The 21,235-nt window shown below is 40.6% G+C and overlaps 1 protein-coding gene across 1 annotated transcript; it reads left to right on the top strand.

The window, feature by feature from the left end:
• Nucleotides 1-302: 302 nt before the first annotated feature.
• LOC100101283 (uncharacterized) lies at nucleotides 303-21,107 on the top strand. The gene is given in 7 exon segments (NM_001099874.1): nucleotides 303-439; nucleotides 11,878-11,998; nucleotides 14,127-14,296; nucleotides 14,767-14,918; nucleotides 15,194-15,356; nucleotides 17,363-17,514; nucleotides 18,809-21,107. Coding segments are annotated over 7 exon segments (924 nt in total). The 5' UTR covers nucleotides 303-378; the 3' UTR covers nucleotides 18,914-21,107.
• Nucleotides 21,108-21,235: the final 128 nt, after the last annotated feature.

Genomic DNA, 21,235 nt, shown 5'->3' with positions numbered 1-21,235 from the left:
CAGCAGTTCTTTTCATCCCACTTTCTGTTTCTGCTAATGGGAGGAGACTTGCAGTTAGGACATGTTATCTAATATAATTCGGGTTTTTCCTGAGCAGTTTCCTTAGTGCCACCCCCATTACGAATCATTAAGAACTTCCAGCCCGCAGGCAGCTCTTCTGTACACATCCCCGCACAGGCTGATGGGCCTGGACAGCCGATAGGGGCGGAGCAAGATAATGGGAGGGGCTGGGGAATTTCCAGATTACAGGCATTAGGGAAAGGATCTTGAGGTTGGAGCACCGTGTGACTGGCAGCATAGGACACGGAGTAGGCATGAAGCGGACACAGCGCGGCGCGTTGCAGGGGAAACCGGGGAGAGGAAGCTGAAGAGCCAACTATGGGCACAGAGTGTTCCCCTCGATCGCTGCTCCTCATCCTTCTCCTACTGCTGCGCACAAGTACGTACCCTGATATTTCCTGTCATGCCCTTATCTGTGCCCTCATACAATCATCTGTGCCCTCATACAATCACTTCCGCAATCTGTGTGTCACGTGGCTCGGGAATTCTGTGATTGGGACCCTGTGGTTTTGTCCCCTCACATCAAAGTGTCTGTCTGTCCTGCTAATCTGTCCCCTCTGTCTGTGGGCCAGTCTATGTATCTGTCTGCTAGTGCTGAGGAATAGAGTTATATGTATTTCTCATAAACCAGTCTGTGTTTCTGTGTGAGAGTAATTGCTAAATGTCTTTGTGTCTGACTGGAGCTCTGGAGGCAAAAGGTGTGACAGGATGAGGAAAGGGTTAAGACAGGCTTTCACTTTTGATCTCTAGTGGTGAGTGGTGACAGGGTTGCCAGGTGTCAGCTACAAATCCAGCCAAGAGGCACTTCAAAAGTAGCATAAAAATAGCACAATATGAGCAGAGAAAAAAGTCTAAAAATTAAAGAATATATGAAAATACGCCTTTTTCAAATTTTCACTGTTTTGCAGATTTTTACATTAAGCAAAATGGGACAAATTCGCCCATCACCAAGGACGTAACTACAGAGGGGGGGGGCAGGAGGTATAATATTTATACAATTCCAATAAATATTGGTAAAACAGCTCAGCGGCTAGACATTTTGGTGGCCAGCAGATTTTTGCCACAAAATTGTCTGAAATTGAGGAAAGTCACCGGAAAATGTGAGCATGATTAAGAGGGACAGTAGACTGGGATACGGAGCCCAAAGTCTGATAACTCCCTTCTTTGAAACTCCCGTCTTCGATACAAGGCATTGCATGCTGGGTATTGTAGTCTTACATTAAACTTGTCAGTTGGCAAATTGTTAAACAAAAAATACATTGAGAGACGCAGGCTTGGCACATTAGTGCAAGAAAAAACATGGTTTTCAAAGGCCCAAAAAGTAGCCCAAATCCATACCTTGGCTAGTTTTCACTTTCAAAACCTATCTGGGCTTTAAATTAGTAGCCCAATTTGGCTGGAAACCCGCCAACCTGGCAACCCTGAGTGGTGGGAAGGTGGTGCTGTCTGTCACATAAGCAAAGAGGGCGGAGCCCAGAAAGTACCTGCAGAGCGGTTTTGGGGGTGCTGAACCCCACATTGTGCTACACAGTGTATTGGCTGGTGTGTGACAGAGCTCTCCCTACTGATATTCAGCCTCACAGTTCGGTTCACATGAACTGACCCATCCGCCTGGACATTCCAAGAGCCACCTTCAGAAATCGAGGGCCCCCATACAACATTTTCTGGGCCACACCGTCCCTATATTAAAAAAAAAAAAACATCGGTGGCCAGGGAATACCTCCTGTTAATTAGAGGTCAGGTGGTTAAAAAAAAAAGAATATTGGTGTTCGTTGGTACTTGTCTTTACATTTTGGCAGATGGCCTTCATCCAACTCTGTAAGCAGTCATCTTCGTCCTTTTCCTTTGCGGCTTCTTTCTGCTCCGTAGCGGTTTCTTCTCTGTAGCAGTCTTCTTCATTCTTTTTCATCTCAGATCCCTCATTCTTTTCTGTCACAACCTCTTTGCTCTTTTCCTTTGAGGCTTCTTCGGTTATCTCCAGAGCAGTTTGTTCTTCTCCAGAGCGGTCTTCTTAATTTTTTTCCGTCGCAACCTCTTTTTTGTTCTCCCTTGTGGCTTCTTCATTTTTCTTAGGAACAGTTTTCTTCGTTCTTTTCTGGAGCTTCTTCTACAGCACGGCTGGGCCCCCTTAGAACGCAAATTTGCTATGCCTGGGACAATAGTCCCTCCTGTGCCCCCTTGATGGCAACCCTGCTAATTCCATCTTGGTTTGTCACCTTTACAACCACATTAGTTACCTTTCTGCTATATCTGTGGGTGCGCTGCACCCAGGGTAAAGTTTACTGATTAGAAAACAAATTAAATGACAATAGGAACTTATGTACTGCATGATGGGCAACTCATAACAACTAACAAGGTTACAGATAAATGGAAACATAGCATGGTAACAGTCACCCTGCTATAGTTCCACGGGTACTCAGGGCACAAATAAGCATTCACCCCAAATCTCCCCCTAACTGACCTTCAGACTGGGCCCCCTTAGCTCATAACAAGGTTACAGATATATAGAAACATTGGGGTAACAGTCACCCTGCTATCGTTCCAGGGCACAAATAAACACTCACCTCAAATCTCCCCCTAACTGGTCTTCAGGCTGGGCCCCCTTAGCTCATAACAAGGTTACAGATATATAGAAACATTGGGGTAACAGTCACCCTGCTATAGTTCCAAGGGTACCCAGGGCACAAATAAGCACTCACCCCAAATCTCCCCCTAACTGGCCTTCAGACTGGGCCTCTTAGTTTTTAACAAGGTTACAGATATATAGAAACATTGGGGTAACTGTCACCCAGGGGCGTTTCTGCTTTAGACGGCAGCTCCCCAGCAGTTACCAGGGGTGGCAAAAAAACACTCCTGGTAACTTTAAGAGGCGAATTTCCAGTTATTAATCTCCCTCTAACTGGCCTGCAGGCTGGACCCCCTTTGGGGGAGTATATAGACCCAAGGCAGAATGCTAGCTTTTTGGCTCACAGGGGTGACTTACCCTTTCCCAGAGCTTGTGTAATGCACATTCAGCTGATATGATTAATGCTTTAGGCTTTGTCTATATTCTAGCAAGTTAGTGAATATTCCTTGCTGAAAGCTTAATACGAGTAACGCCAGTTAAAGTTGTAACACCCAGAGCTATAAACAAAACATTTCCCTAATACACAGGTACAGCACAAGCAGCCACTGTGCATTGAGTCCTGTTGAGTCCCTGAGGTTCTAATAATGGTATTTATGGGTCAGGCAATCCAGTGTACAGAACAGCCAGAGACACAGCACAACTGGGAAGGGAAGGCTGTACACAAATCCAAACAACTGATACCCCTGTCAGGGGTTGTTCTTGGGGGGGGGGGGAAGGAGGGCATTGATGACCATTTGGCTGAATTTCTTGTGGAGGATTCCGTTGAATCCAAGAATGAGGGACTTGGTGCTCTCCTCCTCCTGGTTATACTGATTACTCATAGTAGTCACAAGTGCAATTTGTAATTCTGTAACACGGCTGCTCCTTCCACTCAACTCTTTCTTATATCAAACTGGTTTGGGCACATAACTACACAAAGTATTTCTTGACTGTTAACAACCTGCCACGGGCACAATTTTTCTACTTGCGGCAACAAGATAACGCAAATGCCACAAATTACTTCCAGAGGTTATCATTTTACAAAAACAAAAAACAATGGCTTTTAGTGAAGTTAGTTAAGTGGCTGCAAAATACAAGGCAGGGAAATCCAAATAAACTGGAGAGCAGCAGGTATTTCTGGACCTAAATGATGGCATATACCCCTGATCTGCTGATTGATGGTTGTTTAGGAAATGTGACCCATGTGGGACTATACAGGAAGAGAATTATAGAGGTCACCACCTACAGTAAAGTATTTGAGGAATCTTTTGTGTAAATGTAAATATTGCTTAGGACATATAGATGATATTTTTGCATTTTGGTGAGGGCCTGGCCCTGGAGAACAGAATAAAGCTGACCATAGATGCAAATATACAGTCATATGAAACAAAGATTCATACAATTTTGGACAGTGTGTGGATTGTCCCAACATTTTTCATACCCTGAAGATCGTTCGTTTAATCAATTGGACAGGTTAAAAGATTTATATTGGCTAACGATAATATCTCTGCATGTATTGCCTATATGACAATATCAATAGGTAACTGCCACTTCTATTTGTTGGACATCAATTTTCGTCCCATTGCTGTCTGTGAATTAATGGCCAGAACATCGTCTGATTTGTTATTTTTCCTACTTGATCTGAATTGTTAGTTGTAGATCGGCAGACTGACACAAACCAGCGTTCGCCACTTAAAGTGGACCTGTCATCCAGACACAAAAATCTGTATAATAAAAGTTCTTTTCAAATTAAACATGAAATCCAATTTCTATATTTTATTAATGCATTCATAGCTGTTGTAAGCTCATTTAAAAATCTCAGCTGTCAATCAAATATTGTCTGCCCCTCCTCTTTGTCCTTAGGCATAGAGGCGGGGCAGACAGTTACTTTCACTTTCCATTCAGCAGTTATTGGATGTCGCTGCTCTCCCCACATTCCCCTGTTTTCTTCACTATTAATTGTGTAGCCAGTGGACATCGGGTCCCCCATTCTGGTGCACAAACAAGATTCTGAGATGATGCAAGGCTTGTCTTTAAAAGTGTCCACAAAATGGCTCCTGCCTGCTCGTTAGAATTATGACTTCCCAGACTAAAGGAAACAAGATTCAAATAATTTATATAGTGTAATTAAAGTTTATTTTGCTTGAATGTGATACAATAGGATTTTGAATATTTTTTTTGGGATGAAGGGACCCCTTTAAAGAATAAAATCTGCATTTCTATGGCCAGCTTAAGCTTCTCCCATGTTTGAAATGATACAATGCAATATGACCGGCATAAGTTTATTTTCCTAGATTTGAATGTATATGAGAAAAATGGGAGATGGGAAACAGACCTCTATAAAACCGACTGACTTATTACTCATTCAAGGGATACTGTCATGGGAAAATTTTTTTTTCAAAATGAATTAGTTAATCAGTTAATAATAGTGCTGCTCCATATTCAATTTATATTCAATTTTGAAATCTGACATGGGGCTAGACATATTGTCAATTTCCCAGCTGCCCCCAGTCATGTGACTTGTGCTCTGATAAACTTAAATCGCTCTTTACTGCTGTTTTGCAAGTTGGAGTGATATCACCCCCCCCAAACAAAAGAACAATGGGAAGGTAATGAGATAACCGCTGCCTAACACAAGATAACAGCTGTCTGGTAGATCTAAGAACAACACTCAATAGTAAAAACCCATGTCCCACTGAGACACATTCAGTTACATTGAAAAGGAAAAACAGCAGCCTGCCAGAAAGCATTTCTCTCCTAAAGTGCAGGCACAAGTCACATGACTGGGGGCAGCTGGGAAATTGACAAAATGTCTAGCCCCATGTCAGAAATTTAAATTGAATATAAAAAAATCTGTTTGCTCTTTTGAGAAATGGATTTCAGTGCAGAATTCTGCTGGAGCAGCACTATTAACTGATACGTTTTGAAAAAAAAATTTTTTTTCCCATGACAGTATCCCTTTCACATCAAAAAAATCCTTACTGGAATCTCAGTTGTGCAGGATAAGAATAGAATAGATAAAGAATAGATTGGAAAATGGAAAGGTTGGACATTAGCTTGGATGAAATGAGGAATACATGTTGTGAGAGGGGTGACCTGTGGGAGACGTGTCATGATGGGGCCATTTTAAATAATGATGTGAGATTTAAAAAGGAAAATAGAATTTCATGTATTACTCATTATAATGTGATGTCTAATGACATTGAACAAGATATTTGGAAACATTGGAAAAAAAATCTGGCAGTTTGCCACTGACTCTGGACATTTGGTATCACAATTAAGATTTTAAGTGTGACGACATATTCAACAACTCAGATGCAGTTGAACTGCAGACTTTCAGCTTGAACTCAGTGGGTTGAACAAAAACATTGCATAAAAATGTGAGGAACTCAAGCCTTTTATAACACAATCACTTCATTTCAGGGGCTCAAAGGTAATTGGGCAAATTAAAAAACTGAAAATAAAATGTTCATTTCTAATACTTGGTTGAATACCCTTTGCTGGCAATGACAGCCTGAAGTCTTAAACTCATGGACATCACCAGATTCTGGGTTTCCTCCTGTTTAATGCTCTGCCAGGCCTTTACTGCAGCGGCTTTCAGTTTCTGTTTGTTTGTGGGCCTTTCTGTCCCAAGTTTAGTCTTCAACAAGTGAAATGCAGCTCAATTGGGTTCAGATCAGGTGACTGACTTGGCCATTCAGCAATATTCCACTTCTTTGCTTTAATAAACTCCTGGGTTGCTTTGGCTGTATGTTTTGGGTCATTATGAAACGCCTCCCAATCAATTTGACTGGATTTGAGCAGACAGTGTCTCTGAACAGCTCAGAATTCATTCTTGTGCTTCTGTCCTGTGTCACATCATCAATAAACACTAGTGTTCCAGTACCACTTGCAGCCATGCACGCCCAAGCCATCACACTGTCTCCTAAATGTTTTAGCAAAAAAGAAAAACTTACACTCGCACACCCTGGCCGTCCAAAATTAAACGAATCCCAGGTGCTCGATGACAGAGGAATTGGGCAACCTCAAAAAACAGCACCGGCACAGCATGGGTATTACTAGCAGGTTTCACCTTGCTCGTTTATTGCGGATGCAACGTTTCGTTACGCCCCGAAATATTGCATCCGCATAGTAATACCCATGCTGTGCCGGTGTGTTCTGTGTCTCCGCCATGTTTTATACATGATGTGCTATACTTTGGATCATGAGCTGTTCCACACCTCCTCCATACTTTTTTCTTGTCATCATTCTGGTAGAGGTTGATCTTGGTTTCATCTGTCCAAAGAATGTTTTTCCAGAACTGTGCTGGCTTTTTTAGATGCTAGTCTAATCTAGCCTTTCTATTCTTGATGCTTGTGAGTGGCTTGCACCTTGCAGTGCACCCTCTGTATTTACTTTCATGCAGTCTTCTCTTTATGGTAGACTTGGATATCAATACGCCGACCTCCTGGAGAGTGTTATTCACTCATTGGCTGTTGTGTAAAGCGGTTTCTCTTCACCATGGAAATGATTCTGTGATCATCCACCACTGGTGTCTTCTGTGGACGTCCAGGTCTTTTTTTTTTTTTGTCTGAGTTCACCAGTTTCTTTCTCAGGATGTACCAAACTGTCGATTTTGCTACTCCTAATATTGTAGCAATTTATCAGATTTTTTTTTTTCCTGTTTTTGCAGCTTAAGGATGGCTTGTTTCACCTGCATGGAGAGCTCCTTTGAACAAATGTTGTCTGTTCACAGCAAAATCTTCCACATACAAACACCCCCCCCCCTCAAATCAACTCCAGGGCTTCATTGATAATGACATAATGAAGGAATTGCCCACACCTGCCCATGAAATAGCCTTTGAGTCAATTGTCCAATTGCTTTTGAGCCTCTGAAATGAAGTGATTGTGTTAAAAAAAGGCTTTAGTTCCTCACATTTTTATGCAATCTTTTTGTTCAACCCACTGAATTAAAGCTGAAAGTCTGCAGTTGGCAGACAATGGCATTGTTGAGTTGTTTTATTTAAAATTCATTGTGGTAATGTACAGAACCAAAATTAGAAAGTTGTCTCTGTCCAAAGATAAACTGGAACAATTGGTCAGCACTCACCCAAACCACAAATTTATCAAGCAGGTGCACGTGCGAGGTTGTCCACTCCAACCGGAAAAGCAATGCAAGACGGAATCACAGCACCATGCAAATCATGTATAATCTTAAAAAGCCTTTATTGGATTTTTCTGGCTTGGATCTCAAACGAACAACGTTTCAGGCCTCCATGGCCTTTTGTCAAGTTAATGAACTACTGCAGATTGCAAGGTTTTATACTCACACATTAGATCGCCCTCTATAGGTGAGCGATCAGAATTAATTGATACAAAGAAAAAATGTATATACACATAAAGGCACATTGTCAGATACATAGTAGTACATAGATAAAGTGTCCACTTATTTCCTGGTAATTGCAATTCATCACGGTAAAGGTTTGAATCTCATAGTACAGTATCTGTAAAACAATAAAAATGACCAATATTTATAAAAAATTTTTGATCATAATGTTATGATTAAAAACAACCTTTAAAATTCTATCGGTATATGGGATGCAAGTCATATTCGCGATTAAGGCCATGGGGCTCCAGCGTTTCTAGGCGGCGTATCCATTTAGCTTCTTTTTTAAGTAACATTTTAACACGGTCACCACCGCGGCGAAGTATTGGAATATTGTCTATTACTTGAAACTTTAATTGCTGGACCCCATGACCCTTTTCAGCAAAATGACTGGAAACCGCCTGATCCAGTTTTTTAAGTTTCACTGCGGATTTGTGCTCACGTATTCTATCCTTGATGGCACGGGTTGTCTGCCCTACATACAATCGGCCGCATGGGCATTTAATCACATAAACTACAAAAGTAGTATTGCATGTGTAAAAGCCATGAATTTTTATCGGGTGCCCTTCCGCGGGTGATATACGACATCCCCTTTAAGGACATTGGAGCAACAGTTACACGACAGACAGGGGAAGGTGCCATTATTTCTAGGGCGTAAGACCCGTTCTTCCCTTAAATTTCCTCCCAAATCTGATTTAACCAAAGTGGATCCAATGGTATTGGTTCCTTTTGTATGACATAAGTGGCATATTTTGGAAAGATTCTACCTCAGGGACCCCATCTCTTAGTATACCCCAATGTTTTCGTATAATCTTGGCGACCTCTTGGCTCGCTGTATTGAATTTAGAAACAAAAGGGATACGTTTTTGATCCCTTTTGTAATCACATTGGGGATTTACCAGAGGATCCTCAATCCCCTCACGTTGCTTTTTAAGAAGACCTGGGGGATAACCTCTCTGCAAAAAATTATTCTCCATTTCATTCAGTCTTTCCTGTTGTAAACTGCCCTCTGTCACAATCCGCTTGACGCGGACAAATTGCGATTTGGGTAGTGATTTTTTAGTTTGCATAGGATGGAATGAATTGTAATGGAGCAGAGTGTTTCTATCTGAGGATTTACGAAACAGATCTGTAATCAAAGTGCCACCCTTCTTAATGATGGAAGTGTCCAAAAATGCAATCTGTTCACTATCTGAATTCAGAGTGAACTTAATGAAGGGTAAGGCAGCATTGATCTCTTGATGGAAAGCATTAAGGGTCAACTGTGGCCCCGTCCATATAGCGAACACGTCATCGATAAAACGAAACCATGCAACACAATGTTGCTTGAATAATATATTGAGTATATGAATTTTTGTTCGAATTCATTCATGAACATGTTCGCGTATGACGGGGCCACATTTGAACCCATTGCTGTACCCCTTTTCTGTATATAGAAGCTGTCCTGGAACATAAAATAATTATTACAAAGGACCAATTCCAAACATTGCATGATAAACTTTTTTTGTGATCCATCCATGGTAGGATCCCTTGTCAGTCCGATGCGGACAGCCTCCAGACCCCCATCATGAGGGATGGAGGTGTAGAGGCTCTCCACATCGAACGTGACCAGGATCGCATGCGACGGAATATGTGTAAATTTTTGTAGTTTAAGCAAAAAGTCATTTGTGTCCTTTAAATAAGATCTATGCTCCAAGACATAACCATTGATTATTAATAATTATTCTTAAAAAGCAACGTGAGGGGTTTGAGGATCCTCTGGTAAATCCCCAATGTGATTACAAAAGGGATCAAAAACGTATCCCTTTTGTTTCTAAATTCAATACAGCGAGCCAAGAGGTCGCCAAGATTATACGAAAACATTGGGGTATACTAAGAGATGGGGTCCCTGAGGTAGAATCTTTCCAAAATATGCCACTTATGTCATACAAAAGGAACAATACCATTGGATCCACTTTGGTTAAATCAGATTTGGGAGGAAATTTAAGGGAAGAACGGGTCTTACGCCCTAGAAATAATGGCACCTTCCCCTGTCTGTCGTGTAACTGTTGCTCCAATGTCCTTAAAGGGGATGTCGTATATCACCCGCGGAAGGGCACCCCGATAAAAATTCATGGCTTTTACACATGCAATACTACTTTTGTAGTTTATGTGATTAAATGCCCATGCGGCCGATTGTATGTAGGGCAGACAACCCGTGCCATCAAGGATAGAATACGTGAGCACAAATCCGCAGTGAAACTTAAAAAACTGGATCAGGCGGTTTCCAGTCATTTTGCTGAAAAGGGTCATGGGGTCCAGCAATTAAAGTTTCAAGTAATAGACAATATTCCAATACTTCGCCGCGGTGGTGACCGTGTTAAAATGTTACTTAAAAAAGAAGCTAAATGGATACGCCGCCTAGAAACGCTGGAGCCCCATGGCCTTAATCGCGAATATGACTTGCATCCCATATACCGATAGAATTTTAAAGGTTGTTTTTAATCATAACATTATGATCAAAAATTTTTTATAAATATTGGTCATTTTTATTGTTTTACAGATACTGTACTATGAGATTCAAACCTTTACCGTGATGAATGCAATTACCAGGAAATAAGTGGACACTTTATCTATGTACTACTATGTATCTGACAATGTTGCCTTTATGTGTATATACATTTTTTCTTTGTATCAATTAATTCTGATCGCTCACCTATAGAGGGCGATCTAATGTGTGAGTATAAAACCTTGCAATCTGCAGTAGTTCATTAACTTGACAAAAGGCCATGGAGGCCTGAAACGTTGTTCGTTTGAGATCCAAGCCAGAAAAATCCAATAAAGGCTTTTTAAGATTATACATGATTTGCATGGTGCTGTGATTCCGTCTGTCCAAAGATAAACAGAGATCTGCAGTGTTCTACAGAGATTATAGAATTTTTCTACAATGCAATTATATAATCATCTTGCTCAACGATAATTGTTTTTATATTGTATTTAGTTTTTTTCTTTTATTTATATTTTTGATTTTTTTGTGTATTTTTTGTAATTGGGCGCATGTTGCCTTTAAATTTGGACTAGATGAATAATGTGATGTCATTTTTCCTTTTCTCCTCCCCCTCATTTTTGATTGGCGGTTCAGCCTTTAAATACTGATCCATGTCTCGAAATGCTCAAGCCTATGATTAAGTGTCCCAGCGACACGAAACGCGTCAGGCGAGAGATGACTATATAAATAAAGTTTTAATTTTTTATCTACTACCTTTGATCTGATCAAAACGTGAGTTTACCCGTGTGCCCTGCACCAACATTTACGCTTTGTCTACAGAGATTATAGCCCACCTTTCCCTCGCACACAGTTGAAGCCAAAATAATAATTCTGGCCAATTACACTTGGATCTGAGCGTGAACCAGTTACGGCCGATCTGTCTGTTTTGATAAGACGTAAATTAAAAGGGTTGTTCGCCATGAAACTTTGGTATGACATAGAGAGTAATATTCTAAGACAACTTGCAGTTGGTTTTTATTTGGAATTTTTGAGTTATTTCTCTTTTTATTTAGCAGCTCTCCAGCTTGCAGTTTTAGCAGTCTGGTTGCTGGGGTTGAAATGACCCTAGCAACCATGCATTGATTTGAATAAGAAAATAACATTTGAATGGCTGTGGGTCCTGTTTAAATTCTTTGCCCAGACAGACCTTATGGTAATCTGTAACTGATATAAATAGTTATTTAGTCGATGAAGTTGAAAGAAAGACTTGCATGGGGGCTGCTTGTGTCACTTACCCATTGAGTGCAGTACGTCGCTTTATTCATATTGCCCTAGGTTTATATCGGAGCATAACATTTCTGCTGTGTTTCTATTTTGTAGATGGCATCTTCATGTTACCAGCACCCAAGAATGTACACATTGACTCCTACAATCTGCAGCACAAATTGCTTTGGGATCCCATCTTATTGGAAAATGTGACCTACACGGTGCACTTGATGTGGTGAGTATGATTAGAGGATCCAGTTATCATACATACAGAGACATGCACCGTCTAACTGCTGTTGGCTCCTATATAAGTCATATACGAAATATCATTATAAACGGTGCTCATGGGTTATAATCCGTGCTTATGATGTCACCTTGGAATTTCATGGCTTGTAGGGATACATTACTGCCTATATAGTGAAAAAACATAAACTCAAAACACAGCAGTGTATTTCTGTCCCTGTATAACCACACTAGAAAATCCTACACCCAAGGATAGGGGTGCATGCAGGACCACAATCAGAAATCGCAGGGCCCCATACGACAAAATTTCCTGGGCTGCACCCACCGCAAGCCCCACCTTCAGATCCGCCCCACACCACACAGTAAAAAAACAAAAAAATATTGGTATCTAGGGTACATGTTAATAAAAAAATAAAAATATATTGGTGGTCAGGGCCCCCCATAAAAAACATTTGTGGCCAGGGCCCCCCGATTAAAAAATATTGGTGGCTAGGACCCAACATGAGAAAAAAAAATTAATGGCAGGCCCCCCTCCCCCACATTATGAGAAAATTGGTGGCCAGGGCCCCTTAAACGTCCATGCCTTCCCGAAGTCAGCAGCTCTCAGAAAGATGGGGGGCCGCCTAATCAAGTAAGTGAGGCGTCGCTGGGCCCCCCTTTACCAATCCGTTAAATATTCTGCATTGTTTCTCAAGTTTATCTTCACTATTCCTCTCTCAGCATCTGTTTCTCTTCATTCTGTCTTCATGCGGCAGTCGGGTGTCAGATGAGTGATCCAATATATCTTATAGGGGAGGATTCCTTTCCTAACAGATGTATTAGAGCTCACTCATATAACTGATTCCAGTACAAACAAAATCTAACAAAATAACTACCTTTTGCACAAATTCTGCATGTAGAGAGACATGATGTCTGGTGATTTTAATAGAGTGAGCTCTAATGCATCTTCTAGGCAGAAGGAGCAGCCCCTCTATTAGATATATTGGATCTAACTGTCAATGAATATCTGACACCCAACTCCTGCAAGAAGACAGAATGAAGAGAAACCGATGCTGAGAGAGGAATAGGGAATATAAACTTGATTATTTCAGAAATGGTACATAATTTTTAATTGATTATATTTAGAAAACTTCTTATTTCGTTCCTCTTTAAGCAGGTTGGGGTAGAAACTCTTTGAGTGTTTTTGGGGGAAGGGTTGTGATGTATCACCAACCATATACCTGAGCCCACTAGTACCTTACAGCAGCCCAATATAATAACTATTCTCTTATAACCACATATTTTCAGACATTTGTTTAGACATTTAGGCCTTACTTGAGTTCCAGATTTGACTGACAAGAGCTTATAGCAAGGTTGCAGATACATGAGTGATTGCCCTACTGTAGCTTAAAGGGATCCTGTCATCGGAAAACATGTTTTTTTCAAAACGCATCAGTTAATAGTGCTACTACAGCAGAATTCTGCACTGAAATCCATTTCTCAAAAGAGCAAACAGATTTTTTTATATTCAATTTTGAAATCTGACATGGGGCTAGACATATTGTCAATTTCCCAGCTGCCCCTGGTCATGTGACTTGTGCCTGCACTTTAGGAGAGAAATGCTTTCTGGCAGGCTGCTGTTTTTCCTTCTCAATGTAACTGAATGTGTCTCAGTGGGACATGGGTTTTTACTATTGAGTGTTGTTCTTAGATCTATCAGGCAGCTGTTATCTTGTGTTAGGGAGCTGTTATCTGGTTACCTTCCCATTGTTCTTTTGTTTGGCTGCTGGGGGGAAAAAGAGAGGGGGTGATATCACTCCAACTTGCAGTACAGCAGTAAAGAGTGATTGAAGTTTATCAGAGCACAAGTCACATGACTTGGGGCAGCTGGGAAATTGACAAAATGTCTAGCCCCGTGTAAGATTTCAAAATTGAATATAAAAAAATCTGTTTGCTCTTTTGAGAAACGGATTCAGTACAGAATTCTGCTGGAGCAGCACTTTTAACTGATGCATTTTGAAAAAAAAAAATTTTCCCATGACAGTATCCCTTTAAATAATATTCATGGCAGTAAATAAACGCTTACCACACTGTTTGCCAACCAGTTACTTGATATCTGGCTGCACTTTACTCTTTTCCAGGGGAAATAAGGATGACTATATTGTCCTTTGTGAGAATCTTATTGAGCCAGTGTGTGATTTCACAGAAGAGATTGAATTTAAGTGGCGTATTGTTGTAAGAGTACGAGCGCAACGCGGACCAGCACATTCCAACTGGACTGAAACATCTGAATTCCAAGCAGCAAGTCACAGTAAGTAGATCCATTCGGACAGGGAGTCCTGAAATAATCCATGTAATATTCATACTCTTCAGCTAACAAGCATGAGTTTTTCAGTGCCCCGAGCCAAATTCTACACTGGGCAGGAGTTCCCGACTACTAGAATATTAAATGTGCTTTAAAGGAGAAGGAAAGCTACCAAATCAGTTAATTGCAAATCGATTAGCCACAATAGTGCAAGCTATAAGACTATATTTATTCTGCAGAATACAGAAGCCCGTGTATACACAATAGAAGGAAATAGATGTGGTGTTTCTTTTGACAGAGGACTCAGAGCAGCATTACTTTGAGGGTTTACTGGTGTATTTATATAGACCTTTCTGATAAAGCTTACTTAGTTTTAGCCTTTCCTTCTGCTTTAATATCGACATCATAAGCATATGGAGCTGGGAAGCAGGTAGGCAATGTTTTTCTAACAGCATGTGATCTTTGTCTCGTTGCAGCCAAACTAGGTCCTGTAAATTTTCTAATGGTGACCACCAGGGAGGAAGAACCCAACTCTCTCTATGTCAGTTTTGAGTCTCCTTTACCACCAAACACAGAGTACAGTATGAAGTATTTGCTACAATACTGGAGAAAAGGTTTTGCCGTGAAGGTGAGCTCTCAAACATTATGGCATCACCCTCTGTGTAATGGGTAACATGGGAACCCAAGCCTTCCACATGCCTAAATATATCATAGAATGCAGTTCCCAGAAATTAGCCCGGGGTGTGGAAAGATAGTGGAGAATATAATAGATATAATGAAGCTTGGGGTGCAGTAAGTCCGAATTTTAAGTAAGTCAGAGACCCAAGATCACTATTATCACTGATGTCCAGCACAGAGCAGCATCAGGACTCTCACTTCTTGCTCTTTCTTCTGCTTTATCAGACAGAGCTGTGGGTGACCAATACATTGCTTAAACTGAAAGATCTGGAGGCCTCAGCTGAGTACTGCGTGAATGTAACTGCTGTCATGAAGATTCCTCCTGTTATTCCCGATCTGACTGGGGAGACAAGCCACGTAGTTTGTGCAAAAACACCAGGAGCTCCAGGTAATCAACATACATATGAAAAGGCTCCTTGTCCTTATATTATATTATACACTGAGGCACAAAAGGTTAAATGTAAATCGCCTGCGGGCAGGCACACAGAACGCTTCGTTTTCCATAGTCGCCTGTAATTGCCTCACAAGGAAACTTCAGGCGACTTCGGAAAGTGAAGCCCCCCGTGTGCCTGCCCCCAGGCAACGAATCTCCCTGCGTGGCCAGACCCTTATGGTTTTTGAATGCTATTTTTCAGCAGCTCCTCTAGTTTGAAAGATAATTGGTTGCCTGAGTCCATTTTCCCCTAGCAACCCGGCAGTGATTTCAGTGAGAGACTGGAAGATGAATAGGAGTAACCAGAATAGAAATATAACTAATAAAGAGTCAAAATAACACTTAAAATGTAGCCCTCGCAGAGCATATAGTTTATTGGCTGCTGAAGTCCGTGACCCCCTTTAAAAGCATAAAAAGAAAGCAAATACCCCATATACTATTAAAAAAAGGCCAATTCAAAAATTGCACAGAAAAGAATATTCTTTAAGATTTGTAAATGTTAATTTAGCGGTGAACTATCTCTTCAACAATATATTTGTTATGATAATTGATGTCACACTAGGTAGTAGCCACCCATGACTTAATAGATGATTCAATTATATCCCACCCCGTTTCATTTGAACAAGGACAGACAGGCAGATGCTGTAGGGCTTTTCTTGTTCTTAATAAGCCCAAACGCATTGTCCAGGAAACTATTAATTTGCATTTTTTTAGTTTATATGCATGGGTGCAGCAATGATTGCTCTGACAAGGAAACCCCAAAGCTTTAAAGGAGAATTCAACCCGTAACATAAAAAAGATTTCTGAAACTTTCGTGACTTTCGGCGCATGCGCAGTTGTTCAGGACTGGAATATTACTCCAACTGCGCATGCGCCGAAAATTCCGGTCCGCTTCCGAAGTTTAACAGAGAAAAGAAGATGGCTGCCGTGAAATGCCGAGGACAGAATCTGCACCGAGGGGTAAGTAAAAAGTTAGGGGCATTTGCCCTGGGGGGCAGCTTGGCTGGGGGAAGGGAGGGAGGTCTACGTAGGGTAGGGGGGTAGGGTTTTTTTTATGTTACGGGTTGAATTCTCCTTTAATGAAACAGTGACCTCTGGTGGACATATATTCATGAAGTTTTGTCTCTTGTTCAGCTTTGAACTATCTCTTAGTTAGTAGAGAGTGATATTCTGAAACAGTTTGCAATTGGTTTTAAGGAGTCAAGAGTGAGTTTGTTGTCATTTCATCCATATACGTTTGTACAGTAAATAATGCTAAATGTCAGACATGATGGGTGTATCATTGTGACATGACAGTAGCAAGAACATGATAAAGAACATGACATTTTTTTATTATTTGTGTTTTCTTCAGTTATTAAGCTTTTTATTTCAGCAATCTGTGCCTGCACTTTAGGATGGAACTACTTTCTGGCAGACTGTTATTCCTCCTGCTTAATGTAACTGAATCAGTCTCAGTGGGACTGGGCTTTTACTATTGAGTGCTGGTCTTTGATCTTCCAGGGAACTGTTATCTTGTGTTAGGGAGCTGCTATCTGGTTACTTAACCATTGTTCTGTTGTTAAACTGCTGGGGGGAGGGGTGATATCACACCAACTTGCAGTAAAGAGTGACTGAAGTTTATCAAAACACAAGTCACATGACTGGGGGCAGCTGGGAAACGGACAATATGTCTAGCCCCATGTAAGATTTCAAAATTGAATATAAAAAAATCTGTTTGCTCTTTTGAAAAATGGATTTCAGTGCAGAATTCTGCTGGAACAACACTATTAACTGATGCATTTTGGAAAAAACACGTTTTCCCATGACAGTATCCCTTTAAAACTGGCCATTCTATAAAATAATGTACTAAAAGTTAATGTAAAGGTGAACCATCCCTTTAACCTGAATGTATTAGTACATGCCTGTAACTGGTGAAAAATGCACAATGTTATATCTTACATTCAGATTTTCTTTAATTTCAGGTGTCACTGCAGACAAAGTTATTTTTATTTCTGTGGGACTCATTATTCTCTGCTGTATATTCCTGGGATTCAGCTATGCTTTCTCCAGGCACCGCGGACGTATCAAAACGTGGCTGTATCCCCCATACAATATACCCCCCGACATAGAGCAGGTGAGACGCACTCCTTTCCCTCTTTATCATATAGAAGCATAGTGCTCGAGACTGAAAAATAGACACATGCCCCCCATATGTAATAAAAGGCACTAAGTTTGCACTGGAGCAGTAACCCATAGCAACCAATAAGATGTTTGTTTTTAAAGGGGATGTAAAGTCAAAATAACAAAATCCCACTTTTACCTTTTTTAATGAAAAATGTTTTTAAAAAACAAAACTGATTCTATGCAGTCTAGGTGCAGACTTACCCTTAGGGACACATTTATGTGTGGTGCTGTTGACATAATGGTAATACAGGTATGGTTCTGTTATCCAGAATGCTTGGGACCTAGGGCTTTCAAGGTAAGGGATCTTTCCCTAATTTCGATCTTCATACCTTAAGTCTACTAGAAAATCATGTAAATAAACCCAATAGTCTGGTTTTGCTTCCAATAAGGATTAATAATATCTTAGTTGGGATCAAGTACAAGCTACTGTTTTATTATTACAGAGAAAAAGGAATAACTTTTTAAAAATGTGGATTATTTGTATAAAATAGAGTCTATGGGAGACGGCCTTTCCGTAATTTGGAGCTTTCTGGATAAAAGTTTCCCTTACCTGTATTGCCTTTTAAGGTTGTCATACACTTAGGGGCAGATTTATCAAAGGTTGAGGTGAATTTCGAATAACGAGCTATTTTTCGTGTACTTCGACTAGGGAATAATCCAAATTCAATTCGAATTAGAAAAAAAAAATCGAAAATTCTTAATTCATCATGTATTGTCTCTTTAAAAATTAGACTTCGATCATGCGTCATCTAAAACCTACTGAATTGCTGTTTTAGCCTATGGTGGACCTCCTATTTGGAGTCAATTTGTGGGAAAAACTTTGATTTGAATTAGATCCAATGTGCTATTACTTCGATTTGTACATTTCAAAATTCGGCCGAATATGGACTTATTTGATCGTAAACTGACTTATTTGGCCAAAAAAAAACTTTGACTTAAATTTCAGTCGGTCTTTTTGAATTCGGATTTCGAAGTTTTTCGAATTCAAAATTTGACCCTTGATAAATATGCCCCCTTACATGTTTATACTGAACACGAAGCTTTACCTACGTTTTAATTTTTGGTATTAAATAGAATATTCCCCTTATATTATAATTACCCTTTATATATTATCAACAAATTGTCTTATTCTCATCGTGCTGTGCCCGTTCCAACAAGTGAAGGAATATATCTAGAAATATTCTGTGACCCATTCCCTTTCACTAGAACAATATATGTGACCCATTGCTGTTCTTTTTCTCTAGTACTTGCAAGAACCCCCCTGGAATGGACATCTAGAAAAAAGCAAAGAATTGCATTCGGCAGAAGAGCAGTATGATATTATTTCCATTGTGGAAAGTGAATCCTGACAGATTCTTGTAATGAAGGAGAATAGACAAGAGAGAGAGGCTGAAAAGGATTAGGTGTTCCCTCCAAATTCAGTGTGATTACACTTTAAAGGAGCCTATGGCATTGCTGGAAACATTTGAGGTTCAATTTTAAGAAAAATGCTCTACAAATCTTAAGGTATCCAACACATTATGAACTATAATTCCCTGCAAAAAGCTTGTTGGAAATGATACGTTACAATAGCTGGAGGTAGAACCCACGGATCATAGAACTTACAGGCTCCTTGGGTCAGAACTAAAAAACACACAAGCATTTTTCTGGTTTAAATGTGTAATTACAGGTGGGTGACATTAAAGTCAATGGTTGGCTGCACTGGTGGTTCATAGTGGTATACAGGCCCGGGCCTAGGGTGGCACATTTTTCAGGGAGGCATGCTGCCCAGCTGCTCTATGGGGACGCGCTGCTCCCCAATGCTCTGGCGGTAGTGAGGGTGGGCGCTAAGACCATGCGGATCGTGTGGCCTAGGGACGCCCGTCCAGCAAATCCAGCGCTGGTGATATAGACACTCTCGGCTGGCAGAGAAATGCTCAGCCATGTGAAGCACAACATTTTGATCATTTCATTTATGTGTAGAGGAAAAAAGGTTCCGTGCACAGATTCCCGTTTATTGCACTGCACTTTAAAAGCATAGCAATAGTGAGCGACTATAAGGGGGGCCACATAGGACATAACTGTTCAGTGAGTTTTGTAGAGGAAGTGGGAATCCACGCTCAGCCAATTAACTCTTTATAGATGAATGCATCAATCCTCTTAAGTAGATGTACCGAACATCCAAAACTATTAGACTTTCAGTGGGAAAGAGGAGAGCTGTACACGACAATTATAGCCCGAAACATGTCGTGTACAGCAGCTTAAATAAATATTAATCACAAGCAGTTAATCTGAGTTTGAGTGCTCTCCTCTTTTCCACTGTTCAGTGAGTTTGCAATTGATATTCAGCTCAGATTCAAAAGCAACAGATATGATATGACCCATGTGGCCCCCCCTCAAGTCACTGATTGGTTACTGCCTGGTAACCGATCAGAGGAAACCAAGAGAGCTGCAAAGCAGGAAGTAGTGTTCTGGCTATTATGTTAGACATCCAGTCACTCCAGCCTTTATACATTACATTTTTGCCTAACTAACTATATTAGAAACATTTTTTTATTTTGCACAGCCTATTTACCCAGTTTTGAATTTTTATACTGAACAATTCCTTTAAAGAAGAAGAGCGGCAGGGACGTGGATTTGAATACTATAGAGAAGCTGACCCTGCTGTCCGGGCCCTACCCCCTGCAACCAGGTCTGGACTGAGAACCAAAATAGGCCCTGGCATTTCAGGTACCCAGAGGCCCCAACAGGTCGCACAGAGGCCCAAACAGCCCCCCACAAGCCCACTAAATAGTGAGTGTCTATAGCATCTTACAGCAGCCCCTCTGGCATTTGCCAGAACCCACAAATTGCCAGTCCGACCTGCCTGCAACCGTGGGGTCTGCTTTCTCTATAGTTACTCCACTGTCTCTAGGACGGCTACATTTGTGTTTACAGCAAATTTCACCCTGGTGGAGAATCCTCAGGAATTTCAATTAACAATTGTTATCCTAGTTGATCTCAGACGGGGTTCATAATCAACTACAGGTATGGGACCTGTTATCCAGAATGCTCGGGACCAGTCGCTTTTCGGATAATGGATCTTTCTGTAATTTGGATCTTCATACCTTAAATCTACTAGAAAATCATGTAAACCTTAAATAAACCCATTTGGCTGGTTTTGCTTTCAATAAGGATTAATTGTATCTTAGTTGGGATCTAGTACAATACACTGTTTTATTGTTACAGAGAAAACGGAAATCATTTTTAAAAATTTGGATTATTTGGATAAAATGGGAGGTTATCTTTCTGTAATGTGGATCTTTCTGGATAACAGATCTGTACTTTGTTGCCTTCTAAAGGGCCTAGATTCACAGTGTGGGCTTTTTGACATTAACGTGTTGATATATTTATGCTGGCGCCATGGATTTTAAGGTATCTGGCAAATTAGCAGTTCCTTTATTTCTCAAAATGTTTTTATTATTGTACTAAATGGAGGAGTCTCATTCTGAATCCCCCGTGTATCTGTACATGTCATTGTTTGCAAACATTCTGCCAGTAAATTCCAGTTCTGTTAATGATTGATCCATGGGTTGTTATCCATTATCTGCCCTTGCTTTGCACCTATTGCCACTGAACTAAATGCTGCTTTTCATTACCCAGTGCCGTTCCTGCTGTTAGTCAGTATTTTGCAGTAACCGCAGGTGTCCCAG

Source organism: Xenopus laevis, chromosome 2S, assembly GCF_017654675.1.
Source record: "Xenopus laevis strain J_2021 chromosome 2S, Xenopus_laevis_v10.1, whole genome shotgun sequence".
NCBI classification, from domain to species: Eukaryota; Metazoa; Chordata; class Amphibia; order Anura; family Pipidae; genus Xenopus; species Xenopus laevis.
The sequence above is the reverse complement of the archived record's forward strand: the minus strand, read 5'-3'. Positions and strand labels throughout refer to the sequence as shown.